General features: G+C 37.5%; 1 protein-coding gene across 4 annotated transcripts in view; it reads left to right on the top strand.

Moving 5' to 3' along the window:
• DDX42 (DEAD-box helicase 42) overlaps nucleotides 1-27,905 on the top strand; it is a 37,529-nt gene that overhangs the window by 7,472 nt on the left and 2,152 nt on the right. For 3 of the 4 annotated variants that reach the window (XM_072781178.1, XM_072781176.1, XM_072781177.1), the window contains exons 2-17: nucleotides 4,386-4,618; nucleotides 6,248-6,398; nucleotides 10,732-10,793; nucleotides 12,141-12,177; nucleotides 13,022-13,171; nucleotides 16,274-16,378; nucleotides 18,606-18,725; nucleotides 19,527-19,703; nucleotides 20,430-20,558; nucleotides 21,172-21,271; nucleotides 21,896-21,943; nucleotides 22,458-22,555; nucleotides 23,420-23,696; nucleotides 24,576-24,802; nucleotides 26,448-26,558; nucleotides 27,739-27,840. In XM_072781178.1, the coding sequence (XP_072637279.1) occupies nucleotides 4,398-4,618; nucleotides 6,248-6,398; nucleotides 10,732-10,793; nucleotides 12,141-12,177; nucleotides 13,022-13,171; nucleotides 16,274-16,378; nucleotides 18,606-18,725; nucleotides 19,527-19,703; nucleotides 20,430-20,558; nucleotides 21,172-21,271; nucleotides 21,896-21,943; nucleotides 22,458-22,555; nucleotides 23,420-23,696; nucleotides 24,576-24,802; nucleotides 26,448-26,558; nucleotides 27,739-27,840 (2,115 nt within the window). In that variant the 5' untranslated portion in view covers nucleotides 4,386-4,397. Of the gene's footprint in view, nucleotides 1-4,385; nucleotides 4,619-6,247; nucleotides 6,399-10,731; nucleotides 10,794-12,140; nucleotides 12,178-13,021; nucleotides 13,172-16,273; nucleotides 16,379-18,605; nucleotides 18,726-19,526; nucleotides 19,704-20,429; nucleotides 20,559-21,171; nucleotides 21,272-21,895; nucleotides 21,944-22,457; nucleotides 22,556-23,419; nucleotides 23,697-24,575; nucleotides 24,803-26,447; nucleotides 26,559-27,738; nucleotides 27,841-27,905 lie in introns of those variants that run through there. The other variant, XM_072781179.1, reaches the window with a different exon arrangement.

The following is a 27,905-nucleotide window of genomic DNA, read 5'->3' as shown; positions in this document are numbered from 1 at the left end:
CCTGCCTATTTGTAGCAGAAGTCAGATTTCTTTTTTTTTTTTAAAGAGTTTATTTTTTTATTCATGAGAGACACTGAGAAAGAGAGAGGCACAGACACAGACAGAGGGAGAAGCAGGCTCCATGCAGGGAGCCTGACGTGGGACTCGATTCGGGTCTCCAGGATCATACCCTGGGCTGAAGGCGGCGCTAAACCACTGAGCCACCTGGGCTGCCCAGAAGTCAGATTTTTAACACTAAATATATGATGTGTTGCTTTTGTAATTTAACCCTTTGATTTCAATAGGACTGATGTGTGTCTGTGCCCATCTTTTTCTCCTATCCGATATCTTGTGTCTTCAGGTCTCCTCCTCAGGAGCGCATTCTTAGGATTTTCCTGTCTTCTTACATCTTTAGTTTTTTTTTTGTTTTGTTTTTGTTTTTTAATTTTTATTTATTTATGATAGTCACACAGAGAGAGAGAGAGAGAGAGGCAGAGACATAGGCAGAGGGAGAAGCAGGCTCCGTGCACCGGGAGCCCGACATGGGATTCGATCCCGGGTCTCCAGGATCGCGCCCTGGGCCAAAGGCAGGGGCTAAACCGCTGCGCCACCCAGGGTTCCCGCATCTTTAGTTTTTATATCTCTGTTGGCTTTTCCCCTTTAGCATACAAACATGCTTATGTTTCTTTCTTAACAAACAAAAACCCTTCTAGTTAGCACTTCACTCTTTCCTTCTTATATAAAGCTTAGGAAGTAATCTGTACCCCTCTTGACCTAGTCTTAACTGTCTACCACTTACCAGTCACTCCTCAACCCTGCCCTTGCTGTTCCATTGAAACCCTTGCCCTGTTGACTCCTGGTTGTATATCCAACAGAGGCCTTTTATGTTCTGTTCTTCTGGCTTCTCTTTAGTTTTTAACATTGGACTTTACTTTCCACGTGTAAAACATCTCTCACCTGTGCCACTATTCTCCATGTCCTCTCTCCTTCCTCTCCTCAGGTTGCCATGTGAACTTCTCTTCCCCTGCGGGTTCCTAACTATTGACCCAACATTTGTCTGCCCCTTTTCTCACTCTCTGCTAGCTTATCTAGCCCAGTAACTTCAAATGCAAATGTGTTACATCAAATCATAACTCCATCACAGACTGTTCCTGCACTTACAGACCCAACTTGGCACTTTACTTAGCTCTTCATTCCATGTTCTAACCTGTTCATCTGCACCCTGCCTGTCTTTCTGAACATGTGTCCTACAACTTTCCTAGATGTCCTACTGAACTCTAGCTCCACTCTAGCTGCACTATTTGCAGTTCTCTGTGGTGGTACTTATAGTTTCCTCAGTCTTAAATGACCTCCCCTCACACTTCTACCTTGTTTCAGATTTTTAAATCAAACACCAGTGTTGTCTCCAGAAAAACTGTCTTCTCCCTCACTCATCCTGGGTTGGGTACCCCTTTCCTGAGCCACCAATGAATGCATTTCGTGCAGGACCTCTGCTACAGCATATCACGTTGGTTTTTTTCAGTTGGTTAAAACCATACCATGAACCCCATTAGAATGAGACTGTGTTTTTCATATATAAATGCCCAGCACCTAATACACTTTCTGACATTAAACAAGCTTTCAGCAAATGATTGAAAGTTTTCCTGCTAGGAGATTGTTCATGTGATTCTTAAGATCTACCCAAACCTAAAGGGTGTTTTTCCCTTTTCCCTCGCTCCTTTGACTACCTTCTGATTTCTATGGCGCATTTATTTTATATACACTAGGAAAAAAATGAGGTTAAAATTCAGATCCACCATTTTTGTTGTTTAGGAATAGCGCTTGTAAAGCCAGGTTCACATGTTGGTTAAATAATATTATCAAATGCTAAAATTTTTGTGCTTGTAAACATTCTTCCTAAATCTCATCTCATTAGAATCATGTGGATTCTCCTTAAGGGATTTTTGAAGAGATGGTCTAAATTAAATTCAAGCAAAGTAGTACTTATTAAGTACTTACTTCAGTCACATGTAACTTGTATGGAAGGTCCATAATAACAGTTCAAACAAAATTTATAAGGTATGTATGGGGAGAGGCATAGAACCAGAAAAGTAGAGCATGTTGTTCGTGGTCTTTTCAACAATGTCATAGTAGAAGCAGCTTTAGAAACTCTTTCCCATATTGGCTTCAGAGTCCATTATAAAGATCTTAATTTTTCTTATTAATGATAAACCTTAATACAAGGAAGAAAGTAAAAATGAAATAGCTGCTATTAACATTTTGGTAAACAGCCCTCCAGCTTTCTCTATATATGTAACCATGCTTTTATATTGAATTATGATAAATAAGTTAATCATACTACCCACCTTATTTTACTCTGTGTGTATTGGACACTTTTCCTAATTTTAAATAGTAGTTAAAAATTTATATTGCTTTTGGTTAAGCAATCGGATTTTGAAAATTAATCCTAAAGAAATAATTACAGGTATGCATGATGATACAGCTATGTGGTATGTTTCACAACATTATAAAACAGTAGCGGAGAGGGGTGGCTGAGTGGCTTAGTCAATTGAGCGCCTGACTCTTGATTTCTGCTCAGGTCATGATCTCAGGGTCCCCCATGTTAGGCTCTGGGTTCAGTGTGGAGTTCTGCTTGAGATTTTCTCTCCCTCTGCCCCTTCCCCCACTCTCTCTAGTGCTCTAGAATTAAAAAGAAAAAAAAAAAAAACAGTAAGGACACCTGGGTGGCTCAGTGGTTGAGTGTCTGCCTTCCGCTCAGGGAGTGATCCTGGAGTCCCGGGATCAAGTCCCACATCAGGCTCCCTGCATGGGGCCTGTTTCTCTCTCTGCCTATGTCTCTGCCTCTCTCTGTGTCTCTCATGAATAAATAAAATCTTAAAAAAAAAAAAAAACAGTAGTGGAGAAATGTATTCATTGACATTGAAAGATATTCATAGTGTGTATCATTAAATGAAGAAATAGATAACTAGGGGATCCCTGGGTGGCTCAGCAGTTTAGCGCCTGCCTTTGGCTCAGGGCGTGATCCTGGAGACCTGGGATCGAGTCCTGCATTGGGCTCCCTGCGTGGAGCCTGCTTCTCCCTCTGCTTCTCTCTCCCTCTGTGTATCTCATGAATGAATAAATAAAATCTTTAAAAAGAAATAGATAACTAAAACAAAAAATATTGTGTGTGTATGTATATACATAGTGTAGGAAAATAGCGAAAGATATCAAAATTATATATAGGAGAGGAATTTCAAATAGTTTTAAATCTTTTTCCTTTTTGCTCTCTTATCTTTCTCCTTTCCTATAAAACTTAGGTAGCTTGTATCATCATTAAAAAAAGGTTTTTTGGAGCCAAGACTACTAAGATAATATAGTATTGTTTTTAAACTGATTTGATCAATGCTCAGGAAATTTCTTTGTAATTCTTAACCATAAGCTGAGTACTTCAGGCAACGGTGAATCCTTTTTTCTTCCTGGCTTGTGTTCTAGTGGGCATTGCCCAGTAAATGCATGGTTCCTGGGTACCCTTCAGAGATAATTACATAGATACTTTCTACAAATAACTGATTTTTCAAGTTTTGATTCTTTCATTCTTCCAAATATCATTACCAAAGGATAATCTTTCATTTTGGCTGTTTCGCTGGTAGCACCTCGGTCTCTGACAGCAAACACCACATTATATTGTTATTGTGAGTTGTTTCTGTTTTTTTGTTTTTTGAGGATTTTTTTTTTTGTCATCTATTTTCTTGGTAAACTATAATATAAACTTCTTGAGGATAAATATTAAGAGATTAAGTCTTTTCATCTTGGTATTTTTTAGTTGTCTAATAACAAGCCAGCACATATCAGATCCTGAAAATATTTGTTGTCTTGTGAGTATTTTTGGCAGCTTGAAGATGTTAAATTGGTGGTCAAATCCTTTTGAAGGAGGCAATATTAAAATACTACGCTCCTGTTTAGATTATGATCCAAAAAATAAATAACACTTTCTTTAGTGTTTTTAGAAAATGTGATTTTTTTGGGGAGGATTGGCATATCACAAAGCTGAAGTACAAAGTTAAGTAGCTTTTGGTTTTTCGTTTTTAAGGGTTTTATTTTTAAGATTTATTTATTTATTTTAGAGAGCGAGTACATGTGAGCATGGGGAGGGCAGAGGAAGAAGGAGAGAAAAATCCTCAAGCATACTACACTGAGTGCAGAAGCCCAAAGCAGGCTCAATCCCAGGACCTTGAGATTTTGCATGACCTGAAGTGAAACCAAGAATCAGGTGCTCGACCTACTAAGGTGCCCCCAAAGTTAAATAGTTTTAATTGACAGGAAAATATTTAAAATGAAGTGTAGGTAGAAGTTGGAAGAGACATAAAAATCAGTAGGCTATTTATAAAGTTAAATTTATTATTAGTGTATTTTGTTCCTAACAGATCATTGACATCATGAACTGGAATAAAGGTGGCCCTGGCACCAAGAGGGGATTTGGCTTTGGAGGTTTTGCCATTAGTGCTGGAAAGAAGGAGGAACCCAAGCTCCCACAACAGTCCCACAGTGCCTTTGGGGCAACCAGCTCTTCGTCCGGTTTTGGAAAGTCAGCTCCACCACAGCTCCCTTCTTTCTACAAAATTGGATCTAAACGGGCCAACTTTGATGAAGAAAATGCGTAAGTCGTAATCTTGGTAGTTTAGCAAAGGTTGGGCTTTGAGATAGTCATGGTCTCAACAATAATTGAGGTAAAGAAACCATTTGTTTCCCAAATAATAATGACTTCTTTAATGGCTTATCTCACTGAATTGCATTGTTCCTAATAAGTTAAATTGTTGAGTTTACTTATTTGTAAGGAGCATAATGCTTGTGTGCTTACTTACATCTTTCTTGTTCCATAAAGACTTGAGGCTGTTGAAACCTAAACATGGCTGAAGAGTTTTAAATAATTCATGTGGGTTTTGATGGCCTTTCTGGAAGTCTTTTATTAACCCCATGTAGCTGTTTTGTGACTCAGGCAGTTGTCAAACTGGTAGAGACACTATTTGTCTCAACACCCAAGTTTTAAAACTATTATGTTGTCAAATCTTACGTGTGAGAAAAATCTACTCAGATTTTTGCCCAGAGTTCTCAGGAAGCCTGTTTACCAATTACCTTTTTAAACTTGATTTTCTGATAAGAGTTGTTATAGAAAGCTAGGGTTTGAGGTTTGAGCTCTTAATTCCAATAGATGGTAATGTCTTTCTTTGCTGAGTATGAAGAAATCTCTTCTATTTCCAACTTGGTTGTGACAAATTGAGTTGGGTTGTTGTAAAGAACTCAAGATGGGGCACACAGTGGCATTTTTAAAGGCTTGTGTGTTGCAGGGATTAAATACAGAGGTAGATGTTTAAGGTTTGGCAAGGTCAAGGATCATTACCAATTCAGGGATACTTTTTCATTAGTTAAATGAAACCTATATAAATGAGTATGTATGTGTATGTAGCATCTAAAAGTTGTTAGAGCTTTTAAAATAATTCCTGTGAAGACCTAAAATGTTTTAAAATTTTAAGCTGTGGTTGTTACTTATTTAATATTTAGTTGTATTACTATTTTATTTAATTTTGATGTAAGGTCTAAACAGTTTTTTGTTTTGTTTTAGTTTATAAAGAGCTATACAGAATGATACTTTTTCCAGACTTTGAGGTTGTCTTTTCTGAATACTTGAGTACGGAGAATGATTTTAGATAGAGCATTTATTGTAATTCTTTTCTGTCAGTTCTCAGCAAGTAGCCCAGAACTTCTGAAGAAAGCTTCTAGCCTTCTGAATATATTGCTTAAATTTGTTTAAGGATTATAAAGAAAAAACTAGATTTTTACTATTTGTACATATATACAAAAGTAATTTTTCCATAGCATATACTCTTTAATGTTTATTATATCTGTTCAACAGTGATATACTAAATTTTTACTGAAAACTCATCCCTTTTAATAGAACTGGAAATATGATTTGAATAAACAGTATTGAAATGAGAGAATCTACTGTGCCTGTTTTTTTTTTTTTCAATATTAGAATATTACATGTATTAAACAATAATAGGTCATTTGTCAAAGCCTGGAGATCTCTAATTTAACATGTTTAGTTCAGATCCCTTAATAGTAATGTATATATACCATAATAAAAATTTCTGTTAAATGAAGGATTCACTGACCCCAATTAAACATTCACTTTACCAGTCACACGTCTTAATTTTCAAAGACGTGTGTGTGTGTGTATGTGAATATATATATTGTGTATATATATATATATACATGTTTTAATTTCTAGCTATTTTGAAGATGAGGAAGAAGACTCTAGCAATGTTGATTTGCCTTATATTCCTGCTGAAAACTCACCTACCCGCCAACAGTTCCATTCCAAGCCAGCAGATTCTGATAGCGATGACGATCCCTTGGAGGCATTCATGGCTGAAGTGGAGGCAAGTATTAAGGCTGTTTTGTTAAATTTCAGCAATTAGAAATAGATCAAATTAACCTAGCTTCGGTCATTCAGAATTTGTTTCTTGGCCCTCTTTTGGAGAGTTTTGCTCTCATACTCTACAGTTTCTTAGATCTACATCCACACACCGTATGGCATTTTCAGAGCTGATCAATGCCTAGAAGTTTGAACTCTGTCCCTTGAACAAGGGTGGCTCCAGATTTGTGTGTGTGTGTTGTTTTAGTATTTCTTTGTCTAAAATAGAATAAGTATTATCTCTTTCATTCTAGCTTTAAAGGCAAGTAAACTTCTAAGAAACCTGCTAAAATGATGCATTCTGTACTTTTAGTGTTTATTATTATCAACATTATCAGCATCCACGACCTGCCTGTAGAAATGGAAACTTGCAACCATTTTGTTCTTAAAACTCTTCTTGCTAGGTTTTTGCGATTTTGCGTTTTGTCCTTTCCCCCCATCTCTCTGACTTTTGTATTTATTTACCTTTTACTATGAAAAATTTCAGTCAAACACACATGGAGAATAATAAAATGGCTCCCACGTACTCTTCACCTTGCTTTATCAATTAACAATTTTTGCCTAATCTTGTGTTTTCTGGCCTTTCTTCCTTCTCTTAAATTATTTTTAAGTAAATCTCAGGCATATCATTTCATCCATTAGTATGTCTGTATCTCTATAAGGTAATATTTAGAAAACATAACTACCGTATCATTGTACCAAAAAAATTCATTACATATCTCTCTGGACTGTTTCTCTTACTCCTATGATCCTCTTCCAATTTCTCAGGTTGATTCTTACAGTTCTCTATATTGATTTGCTATTTTCACTCTATACATTCTTAACCACCGCATCCATTTCTGAAACTTCTATGTGAATAAACTCATGCATTTAGTCCAACAACCTCTCTTTGGTTTCAGCTCTTCTTTTTTTTTTTTTTTTTTTTCAGCTCTTCTTTTCTAATTCACATTGGCCATTTTTACATGGACAGTGTATCACTGGCATCTTTTCTTCTTCAACTAGGTCTGTTTTTGTCTGACATAGTCCTCTTAATGCCAGATGATCAAACATGTTCATGACTTACTTCATTTAGTCTTAGGATAACAATGGGGGATTGGGAGGAAAAAAATACATGGAAATACAATTTTTTAACTAATAAGAAAACTGAACCCTATGGGAATTCAAATCTCTTGCATCAAATCCCATTGGTACCATGTGTCACAGCTGGGACCCTGATTCTTCTGTCATGGTAGTCCTGAGAACCTAGCTCTTTGTAGTACATCAGGCTACATTTCCTCTTATTTTGCAAGCTCTGCCAGTCTTTTTTTTTTTTTAAGATTTTAATTATTTGAGAGAGAGAGAGCACAGAGGGTAAGTGAGAGAAGCATACTTCCTGCTGAGCAGAGAGCCCAACACGGGACTCCATCCCAGGACACCGAGATCATGACCTGAGCTAAAGGCAGATGCTTAACTGACTGACCCACCCAGGCACCCTAGTCAATCTTTATAGCATTTTTTTGCATCTGTTTCTTCGTTTCTGTTTCCGCTATAGTCAGCCTGCTTTACACTTAAATTAACTCTTGCCTAGTATAAATTTTCTCCCTGCCTTAGACTCTGTACTCTCCTATTTATGTGGTATACAGAAACAGTAATTAGGCTAAAGCATGTTGTTTATGTCATTCCTCTTGCTCAAAAACTGTCATTTTATTGCTTATGAAGTAAAGGCCTTCCAGATTTCTCAGTAACTTGTAACCTAAAGTCTTCAGCCACATCTCATCTCAAAGGAGGAAAAGAAAGAATCCAATATAGATGTTTTTGTTTGGCCCAAATACTGGTTTTTAAACATGTGAGCCAGAATTTTTAAGATGAGGTTTTGTCTAAAAGTTCAGAGTCTTGAAAAGTGGACACTTAGGCAAGACTAAGCATGTATTCTTAAAAGACGAAAACAGGTTTGTGCTTAGCAAATGGCTGGCTGCTTTAGGAGATAGGGCTTGGTTTTTCTAGTTCACCTTGGTTCATGAAGTCTGTTCCTCTCATTGAGGCTACCTGTTAGAACCATTTATCATCACTCATGTTTAGTTTTCTTACAGTGGAGAAATATTTTTCTGAGCTTAGGTGTCTTATAAAATACCAGAAAATAAAAGACTCAGGGCCACGTGATATAGGAAAAATTAAGCATTCCTTCTTATTAAAGTGCAAGCAAAGCACGTGTCTATATATCAAAAGAAAACAATTTTCTTCTCCTGGTTTACTTCCTTAATTGTCAGGTTGGCACCCATTACTCTGTTTCCCATCTATGATTTAGAATAACTCAGACTGTTTGCCTCTTAAAGCATATGCACTTTATAGGTAGCAAAGCGAGAATTCAGCTCCAAATCCCATATTCTTTCTGCTGTGTCATTCCATATCTGAGTTCTTGTAGCACTGTATTTTTGGGATAACACCAGGACTATTCAGAACTTTCATGTGCTTTGTGACGTGGTAGTGATTTAAGGATGTTAAGTGATTCTGCAAGTAAATGCAATAAATGTTTTGTCATGTTTGAAGTGTCTTATATATATCTTTTTTCCCTTCTTCTTGAGATATAGACATTTCCCAAAGGGCTGTTTCTCTTTATATCATGCAGTCCCTAGGGATGAATACGAAAAAAATCATTTCTTGATGTTCTCGGTTTAAATTCAGATTTAATTTTTAGTAATGCAACTTGGTGTCACCCTTTTTGAGTGGGAGTAGCTAAGAATGGCCCAGATTCTCCTGCTTGGCATTTCAAGTACTTGAAACTGTAGGAGGGTAAATCTTTTTGATACAGTGTTATTCTTCAGGGTGTTTTTTTTGATATAGTATCCAAAGGAGTTTTGCGGATTTTAGGACAGAGAGAATGGATATTGTCTGATCTTGGAGAGAGTGTTATTGCCACAATACTGTATTAATCCTGGATCTCAGGTATATTCTTTACTAAAAAAAAGTGTTTTTCTCTAGTGTTTGAACTCAAGATGAAGACCTATTTTTAGCTAGTGTTTCAAAAGAAGATTTATTTATGTAGGCTTAAAAAATAGGTGCTATGTTTCTGACCCATTCCTTGTTACACTGCTTATGTCATCTTTACTTTAGTTGTAGTCTTGAGTATATCATATATCTGGCTCAATTTCTTGAAAAGTAAGTTTGCTTATAATACTTGATTTTAAAATAACTCAGGAACATTGGATTAGGTAGAAGACCGGACCATGCCAGATTATAGTTAGTGACATTTTTTTTAAATAAAAGAAATTAGAAAGCTCATGTTGCTTTATAACAAGACCATGCAGGATATGTTTAACCTTGGAAAAATTACTTAATTCTTCTAACCGTGATTTTCACATGGATAAAACAAAGAGATTAATGATTTTTAACTTGCTATGTATAGCAATTACCTTTGGAAAATACATCCATTTAACTCCACCCCCAAGAATCTTGACTTAGTAGATTTTTTTTTTTTAATTTTTTATTTATGATAGTCACAGAGAGAGAGAGAGGGAGGCAGAGACATAGGCAGAGGGAGAAGCAGTCTCCATGCACCGGGAGCCCGATGTGGGATTCGATCCTGGGTCTCCAGGATCGCATCCTGGGCCAAAGGCAGGTGCTAAACCGCTGCACCACCCAGGGTTCCCTTGACTTAGTAGATTTAAAACAATGTTTTTCAACCTCAGGAGTTTTGACATTTGGGGTTTCATAAATGTGGGAGCTGTCCTGTGCATTGTAGGATGTTTAGCAGCATCTGTGGCTTTTACACACTAGATACTGGTATCAAGCCCCTCCTGCCCCTCCGAAGCAATCAGAAACATCTCCAGACATTGCCAAATGTCCACTGGGGACAATTTCACCCCTGGTTGAGAGCAGTCTCCAAAGTCAGATCCAGAAATTTGCAGGTGTTTTTTTTTTTTTTTTAACTAGCCCCGTTGATAGTTTGATGTTAATGGTCTTAAGCTATGCTTTGAGAAAGGCTAGTTTGCCAGAGTGTAAGACAGCCCTTTACAGCCATAATTAATTTTTTAAAAGTGACCAGTTAAAGCTTTTTTTTTTTTTTTAATTTTCCATGTATGGCAAATATTGTAGCTAAAAATCATGCAATCCCCATATAGACAAGTTTTTAGAACATTTAGGCATTTCTCTTTGAAAAAATAAGTGTCAAAATACAATTTGATTACGTCAAGATACAATTGTCAAAATGCATACCTAAAGCTGTGATGGTAATTGTTCGAATCTAAGAATTCTTTATAAAGAAATTACCCTTTTAATGTGTTTAGTGGATATGATTCCATATGGCCTTTTGTTTTCATTAGGATCAGGCAGCTAGAGACATGAAGAGGCTTGAAGAAAAGGACAAGGAAAGAAAAAACGTAAAGTAAGTTGTTTTCTTCTCCCTCACAAAGGTTACACGAAAAATGCTAAAATATTACAAAGCTTATTCCCCCCAAGTTTATAGAGAAAAAATACACAAATGTCTTGACTTGAAGTTACCCTGTATCTTATAAGAGAGATGGCAAAAGTTGTTGCATTTGTAATACTTATAAAACCTTCTTTTTAGTAGAGTAGTATTTAGTATTTCATTATAAATAGTTTTTTAGTAGACAGAGGAATGAGTTACAGTGGGAGTTAAGAGAGCATAATTATTTAAATTTGGGCTCCTTGTTCTGAGTTTGTCCCATAATTAATGCAAAATAAGTTAATGACTATAGATTATGAGGAATAATGATGATTTATCATTAAAAAAGTATGCTATTAAAAAATATGTTATTGATAAATAATGTAACCTGGTTTATTTAAGGAGTGATACGCTTTAGCAGCTAATCAGAACTTGAAATACTTTATTTTCTGAGAAAGAGAAGAATTCTATTTCCCTTGCTGAATACACTCCTCTTAAGTCTTCGGTACCAGGCACAGTAGGCATGGTTGGACTTCTACTCTGCTTGTCAATCAGTGCCTCAGGCCCTCTCTAGGTTCCTGTGCCATAAGAAGGTTCAGCCCTCTCTTTGGCGTTTACTGTTGTATCCTCTTCCAGCTTTCCTGCACTGGGGATGTTGCTTGCCTTGAGAACAGCAAGTGCTCTAGATTAGGCAGAAAGTCTGTTTAGAAACAGATGGTTGTGGGAAGTAAACAACCATACTTTCTGTAGCTCCTGAGAGATGCTGCAAGTGGCGATGGCCCCCTTCTCCACATGAACTGCTTAGGAGTTTTAGTCCCAAATTTACAAGAGTTGAGGTAGTTTTCCTTTGTCCCCAAGGATTTTGGCTGAATCCAGTTACTCCAGGGCTAGAAACTCTGGGGGATGTCAAGAAAATTGTGACATTCTTTTTAGTATATACCAAAAGAGGGCTTTTTTTTTTTTTTTTCTTAATATAAAATGCCGTTTTCTTTTTAAAACATGTTTCACAGCCACATGGCATTTATCTTATGGGGTTGACAAGGTTAGGATCCTTGGGTATCTTCAAAGGTTTTACTCCTTATATCCTCGTTAGTAATTGATGTTTCTAGGGGAAACATCATCCCATTCAAAAGAGCAAAGTGCAGCTTAGAGTGAAGCCACACCTGTATGATGGATGGATAGTTTACAGTGTGCTTATTGCTGCTTTGTATTGTTAGTGTTGAGAGTTCCTGTGCTGTACGGAATTCAACACTAATCTGCTATAAGTATGGAGCTGGGTATGTGGAACATTTGCAGGGAAGTTTGTTTCTCCGCTTGTTTTTCCAGGGGTATTCGAGATGACATTGAAGAGGAAGATGACCAAGTGAGTTCCTATGCAGTATTTCTATCTTTTATTTTTACCCCACAAAGTCTATACTGGGGACAAGCTAGAGCTTGCCTTCACTGAAATGGCCATTCCTGACATTCAGCTGGGAATGTCATTTGACTTGCTCCTTTTCTACGTATATGACCAATTGGTAATAGAAAAATTCACATAGCTTTCCCCCATGTTGAAGATGGAACTTTTGATCAACTATGACATCAAAAACAAATATGAGCTCTATTCAGTTGATTTTTTTTTTTTTCAAATTAATGTTTATGCTGCTAAATCAAGAAGTAGTGTGGGATCTCCTGGTGGCCTCTAGCAACATCTAACCTCTACCTCTTTCTAAGGGTTCTGTTTGTGATTCTTGTATTTCAAGATGGAACCTTAATTTAATGATTGTCCTTTTAGTATTTTTTTCCCCATTGTTCAGTTGTGGGATGGTGAGAAGGGAACCAGAATGAGCAGTAGCCCTTTCCAGTTTGTGACCCATCTAATCAGTGTCAACTTCCAAACTTGGATTGGTAAATCCACAGCACGTGTTCACAGCTCTGGGCAGGGTAGGTAGACACCCCACCCCAGGAAGGCTGTGGGACAGACAGATATGTAAGTCTTCTTGTTAAAGAAGTTAAATCATTGTGTAGTACTAACTGCCTCATTCATCTCTTTGATTGTCCCTCTGAATACTGCTATTGTTAAAGGTATCATTGCTAGTAAAAATCTTGCCTTACTTGGTAGGTACTTAAACTCTGCAATCATCTGGTACACTGTGTACACTAATTACAGGAGCAGAAATGTTCTTAGTTGTATTTGGGTATGATTATGTTCTTGTGCTTTCCTGCAGGAAGCTTATTTTCGATACATGGCAGAGAACCCAACTGCTGGTGTGGTTCAGGAGGAAGAAGAAGATAATTTGGAATATGATAGTGATGGAAATCCAATTGCACCTTCCAAAAAAATCATTGATCCTCTTCCTCCAATTGATCATTCAGAGGTATGGTGTTTCTTGCTGAATTTGATTCTTATTTGAAAAGCTGATGATTCTCTTCAGCTTTAATATTTGGGTTTTCTCAATATCTGAGTTATCCTGATTCATACTCCTAATGTCATGAAAATATTTGTTCTTTGATATCTTCTCATCTCTGCTAAGTGGTTGAGTCAGGAAGTGAGGCTTTATAGCTTATGTTGTTGTTAAAGGCACAGTTAAATCGCTTGCTCCCATTTGATTTTAGGCTAAGAATTTTTTCCAAGCATTTGTACTTGTTTTTCAGACTGTCCTTTACCTTTCAAAATGGGCCCTTGGGCCTGCATTTGTTTTTTAATTGCTGTAAATCTTTATTGTTTCTCTCAGATCTGGGACAGATGAGAGGCTGTTCCTTCAATGTGGAGCCAGGAATTACAGTTTCCTTAAGTCAGGAAAAGAGAATGAGGATATCAGTATTCCCACTTGGAAAAAAAAATTGGTGTTTCATCCAGGTTAAATGTCAGACTAGATCTTGCAGGCCTTCGTAAATATAGATCTAGGACAGTGGTTCTCTCAAAGTGTGATCCCATGGACTCCTACAAGGATCTTTTCAGGGAGAATGCAAAGTCAAAAGAATTTTCATTATGATGCCAGCATCATTTGTCTTTCCCAACACATCAGCATTTGCATCGATGACTGAAAAAGTACTGGTAGGTAGCACTTCTGAGACCTTAGCACGAAGAATCAAGGTAGTGTTACCAGCTCTTCTAGTAGTTGTTATATTCTTCTCTGCCACACACCATCATAGTTAGAAAGAAAAAAAAAAAAAAAGCCAGCTTCATTTAAGAATATCCTTGATGGAACAGTAAAAATTGTGATTTATTAAATCTTGTGTTAAATTTTTTTTATTCCATATGACAAAATGAGAACAAGTGAAGCATTTTTGTTGCATGCCAAAATAGGATAGGTGTCTCTAGGAAAAATATGTAAACATTTGAGTTATAAGCTGAACTAGCTGCTTTGCGTGTGTGTGTGTAACCATTTTCATTTGAGAAAATGAATGACTTGTCAAGGGACACAATTGTGAAAGTGTTTATTGCCAATGATAGAAATTCAAGCTTTCAAACAAAAATTAGAATTTGGGAAACTTCTATTTGCCACATGGAATTTAACAGCTTTCCAGTACCTGAAGTCTGTTATAATGAAATTGATGGCAGTAAACAAGTATTATTTCTCTTTGATTGTATGATCAAATGTTATGCCTGGTGAACGATCTGCATACTACCTCAGTGAACCAATATTTTCAAGTAGCCAATGCATGATTTTACAAAATCGTGCATGAGTAAAGGCTTCATGCAAAGTACATGTTAGACCCATGGATTATAATATAACTGTGTGAAAAGATCATTGATATGGTGTCAGATGATACAAGGAAAATACCTTTTAAGAAGTGACCACTTGTCAAGTCTCAGTGTACTATCAAAGGAGTAAAAATCCACAGGAATTTGAAAAGGCTACTAAAAATAAATACTCTCTTCCCTAGTCTAATGACATACCTTTGTGAGGCCAGATGTTCTTCTTAGGCTTCAGTCAAAGCAATATATCAAAACAATTTGAATATAATAGGGACCAATTTCTTGAGATTTGTAAAAATGTAAAACAAAGCTATGACTTTTTTTTTTTTTTTTACTTCTTTTTAAATTAAAGCTTTTATGTTAAAGTATAATGGTGTGTTATTTTTAAGTGAATAAATTTTAAAGAATTTTCTCAATTTTAGTTTGGTAAATATCAATGGATAAAACCCACACAAGTAAAAACCTTGTGTTTTTATTAAGTGCAAAAGGCACCTGAGACTGAAAGTTTGAGATCTACTGGTCTAGACTAGAGTATGGATTATGTTCAATTTTTTAAATGTTTCCTTTTGCACAGATGCTACCAAATAATGCCTTGGTATTTTACATGTGGCAAATGAAACTAAATATGTGAAACTGATGTGGGAGGAAGCATCCATGATAAAGGATGAAAATCTAATAAGGAAAAACACATAAGTACTTGAAATAATCATATAATAAGATGTTCGAGATAACTTGACGAAGCTCTCAAACATCATCATGCTGGGGTATCCCACAGTTGTCCTCATGTTAGTGTGGGCAATCTGCCAGGAGAGACCCGAAGTAAGGAAAGGATAACCCTTCTGCCTCTGAGTAGCTTTCTTCACATTCATTTCATGTATTCATATATTCATTATTTTATTCATTTCATACATATATACAAAAATTATATATTTGTACAATTTGTGAACAAAGACAATTCTGCCCTCATGGAGCTTCCATTCTGAAAAAGAAGAAAACTGAGGAAAATTCTGTTACACTTTAAAAAAAAAAATTCTGTTACACTTTAGTGCAGTGTGGTGGGGAACATCAAAAAGTTTCTGCCTATTAGTAGTGCTAAACTTCTAAAACTTTCTTACTTTTTTGTTTATAATACCATAGATAATTTTAGGCTGTAGACCTGTTATGTGGTTAAAGAGAATCATATAACCAAATTCATAAGTAGTGATATGCTTATTATAGTCTCAGTATAGTAAATTATAAAAAGAGTAGCAGGAATGACTTCTTCCTTCTTTGGAATTGGAAGTGCTTAGCCACACATTTTTTAAAAGTTATGTAGAGAGTTTGATGTTTTTAAAAAGAATAGAAATCCCTCTAAAGGCAGAGCTCCCCTCAAAGGAATTATTAGACATGTTTTTAAATGCTAGAGCTAGGTGTGAGCAGCTTATTCCTAATAAGCATATTTCAGTGTCTATAGGTGGAAAGTCTTTTAAAATACTTGTCCTCTGAGGCCTTTAGCTTTGTAAGAGATTCCTTAGTCTGCATCAAGGTGATTCAAATCTGAGATATCCTTCAGGAGTCTCTTTAGGAAGTAGATTGGTGTTTATATTGAAAATGGAAATAAGAAAGATGTTATCTGTACAAATGGGAGGTGTGTCATGAATAAGTGAATTCCTTTGTCCTTTCTAGCCGGTTAAGGCTTTACTTATATAATATGTATAAAAGGTTATTTTGCATTAAAATCAAACTTACAGGATTGACTCTTGAATTCTAGACTAACTTTGAATAATTGGACCTGCAGATTGACTATCCACCATTTGAAAAAAATTTTTACAATGAGCATGAAGAGATAACCAACCTCACCCCTCAGCAGCTAATAGATCTCCGTCATAAGCTTAATCTTCGGGTAAGTCAACCATTAAGCCAAATGTTCTTTTTTTTTTTTTTTTTTAAGCCAAATGTTCTTATATTAATGTTAATCAGTCCTGGGTTAGTATTGCTTATCCAAACTAAAATAACCTTCTTTTCTAATGGTCCTTGGACTGCCTTTTATTGAATAATAACGATATCCTTTTGAGCTTCTATGTCTTGATTTTATTGTTTTAGTCTTCAGCTATTTCAGGATAGGATTGTTTTTTTTCTTTAATGCAACACACATGAATGCTATATGTTTTCAGTTGATTTTGTATCTTGTGTTGGAATAAGAAGTTACTGTGACCTTAAAATAAATCAAGTATTTCTGCAGCGAGTACAGTGTGCTAGGAACTGTGTTGGGTGTGCTAGGGATGAAGGATGAGAGTCCCCATCACCAGGAAGAGACAGAATTAATAGATGAAAACAATGTGTGTAGTCTTAGAATATTTTAAAACTAAGACCTACTTCTCAAATTATATGTAGCATAATTTTTTTTAATTAGAAAAAGTTAATACCTTCTTAAAATATGCACTGATTTCAGAATAATAGTTTTTAACTGTCTGCCAAAAAAATCTGGGTTTCCCATTGGCCACATTGTTTAAGTGTACTACTAGGTATTAGTTAAGTGAAACACAGAGATAATATGATAATATCTACTCTAGTGGGAACAGCTTTCTGACCTATGTCTGTCTTGCCAATTTCTGCGTGATGTTTGAACTTATTTTCTGAGAGAGGATATGTGCATGTGCATGCGTTGTCTATTTTCCAAGGATAATTCCCCCGTCCCCCCAAGAAAACCCCTTTTAAGTGAAATCTTTTGATTAGATATAATCAGTGTTAGAAGCATTGCCGAGTTATTACTGTTGGAGTCAACATGGAGGTTATAAGCCCCATTCTTCACCTGGGTACAGTTTGAACAATGTTCAACAGTGGCTGGACCATCATTAAGTGAGACACTAACTCTTCAGGCAGACAGTAGATTGTAACCAGTGTATAGACACATCTTGTTTGGAGTTCCTTTGTACATCTCATTTTATTTCAAGAGTACATTGTATTTTTTTCTATCATCTGGTTAATAGGCAAATGGCAAAACAAAGTTTTCATGACTTTTTCCAATTCATTGAGCAATATTTGAATTTCTTAAAAGAAAATTAATTCTGGGGGCACCTGGATGGCTCAGTGGTTGAGCATCTTCCCAATTTGGCTCAAGTCATGATCCCAGGGTCCTAGGATCAAGTCTCGCATCAGGCTCCCCATAGGGAGCCTGCTTCTTCCTCTTCCTGTATGTCTCTGCCTCTCTGTGTCTCTCATGAATAAATAAATAAAATCTTAAAAAAAAATAGAAAATTCTAATTTAAGAGATTTCTAGACTGTTAATCATTTTAAGTCATATGACAGTTATCTCTGGAATATTTCTCATGGGAGGTTTTTTGGTAAAGCTTTATTTTTTATTATTATTTTTTAAAGATTTTATTTATTTATTCATGAGAGACATACAGAAAGAGAGAGAGAGGCAGAGATACAGGCAGAGGGAGAAGCAGGCTCCATGCAGAGAGTCCGACGTAGGACTCGATCCGAGGTCTCCAGGATCAGGCCCTGGGCTGAAGATGGTGCTAAACCACTGAGCCCCCTGTGCTGCCCTTGGTAAAGCTTTAGATCCATTTTTGAGTTCTACCTGTTTTTTGTTTTTTATAATTTTTTTCCAAGATTTTATTTATTCATAAGAGACACAGAGAGGCAGAGACATACAGGCAGAGGGAGAAGTAGGCTCCCTACTGGGAACCCAATGTGGGACTCTGTCCCAGGACCCCAGGATTATGACCTGAGCCAAAGGCAGACACTCAACCACTGAGCCACCCAGGTGCCCCAAGTTCTACCTTTTCAAATAGTGTATACTTTTGACCACAGACTTTTATTTTCCCTTCTGTATACTCAAGCTAAGTACAAGATATAGGTAAATACTGTTGAACTTCTACACTGCTTTTTTTTTTTTTTTTTTTTTTTTTTTTAAGATTTTATTTATTCATGAGAGACAGAAAGAGAGGCAGGCAGAGGGAGAAGCAGGTTCCATGCAGGGAGCCTGATGTGGGACTCAGTCCGGGGACCATGGGATCATGCCCTGACCCGAAGGCAGATGCCCAACCGCTGAGCCACCCAGGTGTCCCTACACTGCTCATTTTGAAGCGCAAGTCACTCCTGGGAGTTGTCTTTATTTCTAGGTCTCTGGTGCCGCACCTCCTAGACCAGGAAGTAGTTTTGCTCATTTTGGGTTTGATGAACAACTTATGCACCAGATTCGGAAATCTGAGTACACACAGCCCACTCCAATACAGTGCCAGGTAAGTAAAACATAAGGAAAAGATGATATTCAGTGACTGTACTTATTTTCACATAGGTAGAGGGTGTCTAAATAGTTCCTCTGTGGCTTAATCTTCAACTTTTGCTTTAACTCAGGGGAAAAGAGACTATAGGTGAAATCCAAGAATATTTTTGAAACCTTTAAAGATTAAAATTAGACCCCATAAAAAGCAAGTGAATTACTGACCATTTTAAGATGTTGCTAAAAGGGCTGGGAAGTATTCTTTTGTATCTGCTAAATATCTTGAAAATATGGCCTAAATTAAACAGTTCATTAGGCCTAAACTTAAAAAAGATTTGCGTGTGGACAAAAAAAGCACTATTAGTGACTAGGATTCCTTTGTCTGTAACCTGAAAATTCTCACTTATAATTGAAAGTAGTAACTTCTGTTTTCTGTGTATACATGGGATTTATTCATTCCTATACAGAATATGAGAATTTTCTGTATGTGGATGAGTAAGCTGGTCTATACCTTCTCGAGGAGAAAAGTTTTTGGTTTTTAGCAGCTTCCTTATAAATTGCAATTTTTCCTTTCTGTATCTCAAGCAAAATGAGTCATTCATATTTTGTAAATGGCCCACATGAAAAGAATGATAGTGTTTCCTATAAATCAAGATTTATTTTATATCAAGTATGCATAACCCATTAGGATATTGTTGCTTCATTGGAAATGAATGTCATTAATTTCCCCGGGATTTCCTTAAGTACATCTTTAAAATTGAAAGTACATCTTTCAATTGAAATTGAAAATTGAGTAAAATTTTTTTATTTTTTTCTCTAGGGTGTGCCTGTGGCATTAAGTGGTAGAGACATGATTGGTATTGCCAAAACAGGCAGTGGAAAAACTGCAGCCTTTATCTGGCCCATGTTGATTCATATAATGGACCAGAAGGAATTGGAACCAGGTGATGGACCAATTGCAGTGATTGTATGTCCTACTAGGGAACTTTGCCAGCAGGTATGTAGTTTGTGTAGAATGCCTCCTTTTGTGTGAACTAGCAAGTCACTAGCCAGTCAAGTGGGTAGAATTAACTGGGAAACTGTACATAAAATTTATTATTTTAATCATTTTTTAAGTATAAGCATTAAGTACATTCATGTTGTGCTACCAGGAAACTTATGGGAAAATATTATATGTTTTCTATGTAACCAAATACATACTTTTCCCTAAAAACCAGTTTTGTTTTGTGTGTGTATGTGTGTTTTTAATATTTTATTTATTTACTCATGAGAGACAGAGACATAGACGTAGGCAGAGGGAGATGCAGGCTCCCTGCAGGAAGCCCAATGTGGGACTTGATTCCAGGACTCCGGGATCACGCTCTGAGCCAAAGGCAGAAGCCACCCAGGCGTCCCGAAATCACTGTTTTAAGAGAAAAATTATACGGGAATAATTTGTATTTTAAGTTCTCGGTGTTTTCCTGGGTTAATTTATTTGGGTTGGAAAGAAAAGCAATGACAAGGTCAGGAAGAAAAGTTAAAAGAATAATGAAGACAAGGTTGTAGATTGCCTGTTGGATGTGACATTGATACTCTATTCATATATGAATAAGAATGTGGCTTTAAAGCATTTTCTAGCTTTTTATTTTCTCTGACATCACATTCTCTGGGTTTTTCAGAACTCCCTTTTGGGTATTGGTCAGTGTCCTGGTTTATTCATGTCATTTTGTCAACAACTTTGCAGATCCATGCAGAATGTAAGCGGTTTGGGAAAGCATATAATCTTCGATCAGTTGCTGTGTATGGAGGAGGGAGCATGTGGGAACAGGCCAAGGCCCTTCAGGAGGGAGCAGAAATTGTTGTGTGTACCCCAGTAAGTATGTCTTGGGTTCAAATGGCTTCTCAGCCATTCCTGGTATGGAAAAAGGGTAGTTATTGAATGGAATGCCCCCTAAAATGTGGTAAAGCAGGGTCCAGAATACCGTGATAAATCACAGCCTGTGGCTTTGGTTTAATTTTGATTGCTTGTTTAGAATAGCAGTTCATTAAGATTCTCTGACATGTATGTTACTAGTTACAAATTCCCCTCTCTTTCAATCTGTTTTTAATGCTCTCTTAGAAAATGGATCTGTGGTTACTGAGAGCATCAAGAATCAGAAGGAGGACAGTCTTTGGACCATACAATTTGGAATATGGTCACAATTGCCCAGAAGAGTATAGCCTAAACATTAAGACCCATCAATAAGGTTTTAAATTAGGTCATTTTAGAATGCCCTACAAAATAGTTCTGGCCATTTTCCCACAATAAAGTTTTCAAATTTTCTGTTCTTTTATGCTCTATAATGCATAAAGTCCAAGTCTGTCAGACCCAGTGTCTGTTTCAGTCTACAACTGGAGAGTTAGCACTTTTACCAGGAGCACAAGTCTAGAAAGTTCCTTATAAATACCTTTAATTATACTTACTATTTATTTTCTGGATCTCACAGGGTCGACTAATTGATCATGTGAAGAAGAAAGCTACCAATCTTCAAAGAGTCTCTTACCTTGTGTTTGATGAAGCAGATCGCATGTTTGACATGGGATTTGGTATGCCTTTAATTAATACCAGTTTCTTCTGCCCCCATCCTCATGATACTTGCTTTAGCTTTGTCTTTCTAGACTTAGCTTTTTTTTCTTTTTCTTTTTTTTCTGTATGCGAGATGCTAATAATATTCCTGTATAGGATTAAACCGTAGAGATCTAGCTAAGCCATTAACTATTTTTAGGCGTTCTCTCAGTAAGTATGTTAGGCTTGACTGGGTTATAGACATTTGAAAGTGCCTTTGTATATACGGGGAATGCTTTCTCTGTGCTTTATTTTTATTCATCTGCCTTTGGTTGTGGAGGTCAAGGTCTGTGTTCATATTAGGTTGTGCAGGTCCTATCATTCAAGGCCCTTTGCTTTCCTGTCCTCCCCAACTTAGCCAGCTGTGTGAAAATTCTGAATAATTCATTTTTATTGATTGGAACACCACTGGGCCCAGCCTAGTTGAGGGGAGGAAGAGGATTTCTGGGTTCTATACTGAAATAAAAACTCCCAGGCCTGGGAGTTTCAAATTTTCCTTAATAGTTATAACTTTCATGTGAAGATTTCTACTAAAACGACTTTTTCCCAGGCATCCCAAACCACAGTATGGAGTTACAATGTTAATTTTACTTTTCTTCTTTCAGAATACCAGGTGCGATCCATAGCAAGTCATGTCCGTCCTGACAGACAGAGTATGTATAAAGCAGTTTTATTAAGTCACGTTTTTACTTAGAATAAAACACCTCTGTATTTTTTAAGTACTCAGAGTATGGCAGCAAAAATGACCCATGTGTGTGCTGGTGAGAACCAGTAGAGGAGGGCATAAAATGTTTGTCTGAGCTGGACAGAACCTTAGAGAATAATATATGACTCTCGTTTTTGTAGATGATAAACCAAGCCTGAGAATTAAGTGACTTGTCCCAAGTTTCACAGTTTTATCAGTACAGGAGTTAAAGCACAGGGCAGATCTGCTGATTGGAAGTCAAGAGCCTTTTTGAACCATGCTGACAGTCCTTGTCTTAACTGAAAGTATATTAGAATAGGAAAAGGAAAATGCTTTTTTCCTTAGTGAATCAATTTTGAAACTAAAGTTCAGATGGGTTTATTTTATAAAACTGAATAATTCTGAACATCAGTAGGAAGTATAGTGGGTATTCAAAAATGAAGTCACACTGTTTCTTTAACAGGATTTACTTTACCTTTTAGCTCTTTTATTCAGTGCAACTTTTCGGAAAAAGATTGAAAAACTAGCCAGAGACATCTTGATCGACCCTATTCGTGTGGTGCAGGGAGACATTGGAGAGGTAACCATTAAGCAGGGCTCAATGGGACTCCACTAGATTATTTTTCGTATTATGGAGATGTGGAATTGCTCACTAATGAGAGAAAAAACATGTTACTATGTTACATATTTAGAGATGAGGCAACATAATTCAGATTTGTTTTAAAAAACAAGGCAGGAGGATAGTTGAATGAGACAATAGATTCTCAAAATATGGATTATTGTTGAAGCTGGGTGATGGGTACATAGGTGATTATGTTCATTTCATTTTTTTATTTAAAATTTTATGTAATAAAAATAAACAAAACCCCCAATCTTTTAGGGGAAAAACAAGGCTCTCAGGATGGAACGCATATGTTAAATGATTGTAGAAGGAGTGGGGTGACTTGAAAGACCTGGTGAAATTTAGTTCATGGTATTTTTCTTACCTTTGCATATGTCCAATGTGGAAAATTTGGCTGCCTTGAGAATTCCTGAAGTTGCTTGCCATGTTTGTTACTAAAGTTCTGTGGTGTTAGTATTTTGACATTGTCTACTATCCATTTTTGAGTGCCTTCTGTGTGCATGTATGACTTGTACTAGGAGCAGTGAATGGGAAGGACAGAAAAGGAGCTTAATTTATTAGGAGTAATCTGAATAGGCCTATAACAACAGATTGCAAAATATTGGGGCTTACAAATAGGTATATGTACAAATTGGGGAAGATGGTGAGTGCAGTAATTTGAGAAGGGATGTAGGTTTTGAGCTGCACTTGACTTACTGAAGGAAAGCCCAAGGAGGAGGACTGTTGAAGGTCCTTCTTATGTTGATGGAAAGTGTGATGTCTGGTCCTTGTTCAGGTGCCTTTTGGCACAAACATCATAGTCATCTGTTTCTTACTTTTCAGGCAAATGAAGATGTAACACAGATTGTGGAAATTCTCCATTCTGGGCCTAGTAAATGGAACTGGCTCACTCGGCGTCTGGTGGAATTTACCTCTTCAGGAAGTGTCCTCCTGTTTGTTACTAAAAAAGCCAATGCTGAGGAGCTAGCCAATAACCTTAAGCAGGAGGGTCATAATCTTGGGCTGCTTCATGGGGATATGGATCAGAGCGAAAGAAACAAGGTCATTTCAGATTTTAAGAAAAAGGACATCCCAGTCCTGGTGGCCACAGATGTTGCAGGTAGAGTACGACCTTCCCTGGTGATCTTCTATTCCTGTTGCTGTAAGGGTGCTCTGTCTTGAGTACATGAGCAGGCTGATTGAAGGCCCTCTAACTGGCCTGTTTGGGCACACTAAATGGAGCAAGCAGTTTAGACCATAAGTGATCACAACCTGGAGCTCTGGGTACCATCTTCACTGTATGTTTCTCTTTGAAAAAAGAATCCCTGCAGTTGAAAGATACTCAGGGAAAAATATTGTTGAGCCAGTTACATCATAGGCTATGCCTTTATGATGTGTCTAAACATAGTACCTACCTGACATTGATTGCGCGTACTTCACTCAAAGTTGAAAAGTTTTTTGAAGTATGATTTTTGGTTTTGTTTTGATAGCTACCCTTAAAAATTGGTATTTTCTCTCAATAAGGGAGATAATTTCTCGACTTCAAAGCAGTTTGATGCTTTATTTTACATATTCCTGGTGTAAGAGAGAGGCCATGGTATATTATTAATGGCAGAAGCCATGTGTCCCCTATGCTAAACAGCCTAGCATCGTAGAATTGATGATAGTGGCATTTGCTTTAGGGTAACTTTAAAGTTTGTTTGTTTGTTTTAAGATTTTATTTATTCATGAGAGAGAGGGAGGGAGGAAGAAGCAGGCTCCCCAGAGGGAGCCTAGTGCGGGATTGGATCCCAGGACCCTGGGATCACGACCCAAGCTGAAGGCAGATGCTCAGCCACTGAGTCACCAGGAGCCTAAATGCTTGTATCTTACTAGATCACCAAACCATGTACTTTGTCTATATAAGAGGAATGTGGGCTCTTGGCTAGCATTTTGGGTTAGTCCGGGTTTTTTTTACTCCTACTAAAGAATAAAAAAAAGTTGGTGGTTTTTATTTCAGCCCGTGGTCTGGACATTCCTTCAATTAAGACTGTCATTAACTATGATGTGGCACGAGATATTGATACTCATACTCATAGGATTGGCCGCACGGGACGAGCGGGTGAGAAAGGTGTGGCCTATACCTTACTGACCCCCAAGGACAGCAATTTTGCTGGTGACCTTGTCCGGAACTTGGAAGGAGCCAATCAGCATGTTTCCAAGGAACTCCTAGATCTGGCAATGCAGGTGAGGGGCTGAGTACACTTGAGATTGCTCCAGGTTATAAAACTAAGTGAAAAAAATTCAGCAAGCCTGGGGGAATAACATAGACACAGGACTGGAAAGTTGCAGCCATGGGTGGGGGGCACTGCTTATGAGGTACAGATTAGTATTTTAGAACATTAAAATTCATCTGGTCTTTCATTCTATCCTCTTCTTTCAGCAACATCTATTTGAAAAGCTTATTCCTAAAATCTGTCCCTCTGAAATTTCTGCCTGCTTGCCCCATAGCAATCTCAAAGATGGCTACTTTTCCCCTTACTGTCCTTTCTCCATTCTTCTCATTTGGAGGCTAAAAACATGTAATGTCTTAAGAAAACGATGTATTTAATAGACTATTTCTCATAGACATAGGTCCCAGATCTTTGACCACATTCATTACTAACCTAAAACTAAGCTAGACATTCTACCGAATTAAATCCTGGGTCATTGTAATAGATGTCATCTCCAGATTACAAATGGGTTCAATATACACCTTCTGATAGTAGAGACTTAGGTGTTTTTAAGACTTATAAGTCAGTGTACAGGACAGTTAACCTGTACTGCACTTACAGTATGGTACTGTTGCCTGTGCTCTGGGTTCTGAGAGTAAAGGACCTGAATTGCAGGAAGGAGTAGAATGAGGTATCCTTCCCTCTCCTGGGTTCAGTGAGCCAATTGTAAACTACATTTTTTTTTTTAATTTTTATTTATTTATGATAGGCACACAGTGAGAGAGAGAGAGGCAGAGACACAGGCAGAGGGAGGAGCAGGCTCCATGCACCAGGAGCCTGACGTGGGATTCGATCCCGGATCTCCAGGATCGCGCCCTGGGCCAAAGGCAGGCGCTAAACCGCTGCGCCACCCAGGGATCCCGTAAACTACATTTTTTAACAGAATTATCTTGTCTTTGGATTTTTTCCTACATCTCTTTTTGTGCTTTAGGCTTTCTGTGCCCTCAGACTGTGATCAGCTTCCCTGGTCAATGCTTTTCTGAAGACAGCCCTACCTCTCCAGTACTTCGCTTAGGTTGTAACATGTGATTATCAGATAAAGGGCTACCTCTCCCGTTGATATTTGTATTCTGAAAAGAACTAAATAAATCTTACAGTATGCTGGCAGTGGTCAGATTCAAGGAACACTATAGGCCATGGGTAAATAAAACTTTCAGTTATTGGCTAGCAGTCCTAAACGTCTGCTCCTAGAGCCAGTTCTGATGAACCTCGCTTCACATAGCCTTTCTTTCACTTCCAAGCCCTCTTATAAGCTCAATGTGTGTATGTCCAGTGGTATGTCTACATTGAGAAACAGAAAATCAGTTCCTTTTCCTCAAGAAAGTTAGAAATGGTCAGAGTAAGTGCTCTGTATCTGAGGCTTACCTACTCATTTCTCTTCCTGGAGGCCCTGAGAAACAGTAATAACGGAAGCCTCAGATAAGGAGCTAGGCCTCCTGACAAATTTGGTAGACTAAACTCCCAAAAGAAGCTCATCTGTGGTTCCTGTGAACGGTTGCCGTAAATATACTGGCTAAAGATGAAGCAGTTTATTTCTTCCACTTTCTGATAATGTCCTCCTCCTCTGGCTGCCTCTTCCTCCTGTGATCTAACCTTGAATTATGTTGAATTGTGTGCAGAATGCCTGGTTTCGGAAATCCCGCTTTAAAGGAGGAAAAGGCAAAAAGCTGAACATTGGTGGAGGTGGCCTAGGCTATAGGGAGCGCCCTGGCCTAGGCTCGGAGAACACGGTGAGTCCAGACTGTTGTAGTGCCCTTCAGGCTGCTCCCGAGTCCTGGAGGATGCTATGATTGTCCTCCTCTGCTTGACAAAGCCTTCATGAATTCAGAACCCTGTCTAGAAGGGAATGTTTTAACTTCCTCTTGAAACACCTCTGCGTACTTGGTGACTAGACATACTCAGGAAATCAGTCTAGATTAGCAGCAGTTTACATATTGAGGTCCCTGGGCCATCAGTAAATGCAATTTCGTGTTCCACCCTAGACCTGGTGAATAAGAAACTTAAGCCCCCCAGCACTGGCTAAGAGCCTGCTGCTAGGAAAACCTTGCCATAGGGTTACTTTGTGAACTCTGTTTTCTTACTAAACTCAGGAATGCTTTCTACACTCTATGGGAAATTGCATCAGGGAGATGAGAGCTAAGCTTTTCTCACAAAACAGGTAACAAAAGCACCTCCTCACTGGCTTCTTTAACTGCCTATTTCCTGTCACTTTGATTCCTAAACCGAAGAAAGCTGCCAGTTTATGTATTTCTGGAGCAATATCATTAGCTTGGTGTTTTTGATAACGAATCGCTCCCATGTCTCAGTAACAATGATGCACATGACACATGATAACTATAGCTAATGTTGAGCACTTAATGTGTGCCAGGGCCAGCCACTGCAAGCAGTCATGCCTGTTAACTCAATCTTCACAACCACCCAGTGAGCACAGTGTACAAGTCATGAAACTGAGGCACCCCAGGTTGCACTCTGATAAATGTTGAAACTGAGACTTGGACTTTTTTAAAAGAGTGGATTCAGAGCCTGAGCCCTGTATAGGCTATATGCATATGCTATATATTGCCTCATGGCCTCTTCATTCTGAGCATAAAACTACACAGAATTACATAAACACTATGTTTGGGTTTGAATAATATCGTATGATCAGCTTTGGGGATTTTTTTATTTGACTTTAGGGTTAATTCCTAAAAACAATTACTGGGTTGAAAGACATAAGCAAAAAAAAAAAAAAAAAAAAGAAAGAAAGACATAAGCATTTTAAAATAATTATTACTGTACCTATTCCCACAAAATAAAGTGTCCTGTTCCCATTGTAGTGCCCACTTATTTCTAGTATATGAGACCTATTCTGGCATTGTGCTCATTCTGTCCTCACAGGTGTGTTTTGTTTTTGTTTTTGTTTTTTTAAAGGACCGAGGAAATAACAACAATGTGATGAGTAATTATGAGGCCTATAAGCCTTCCACAGGAGCCATGGGAGATCGGCTGACGGCAATGAAAGCAGCTTTCCAGGTCTGAAATTTTAGAAAGTTTTCACCAGCAACTCTCGGGACTGTGATGAGGGGCCTAGTATTTCA

This window comes from Canis lupus, chromosome 16 (genome assembly GCF_048164855.1).
Source record: "Canis lupus baileyi chromosome 16, mCanLup2.hap1, whole genome shotgun sequence".
NCBI lineage: Eukaryota > Metazoa > Chordata > Mammalia > Carnivora > Canidae > Canis > Canis lupus.
This window is presented reverse-complemented; position numbering and strand designations above follow the sequence as displayed.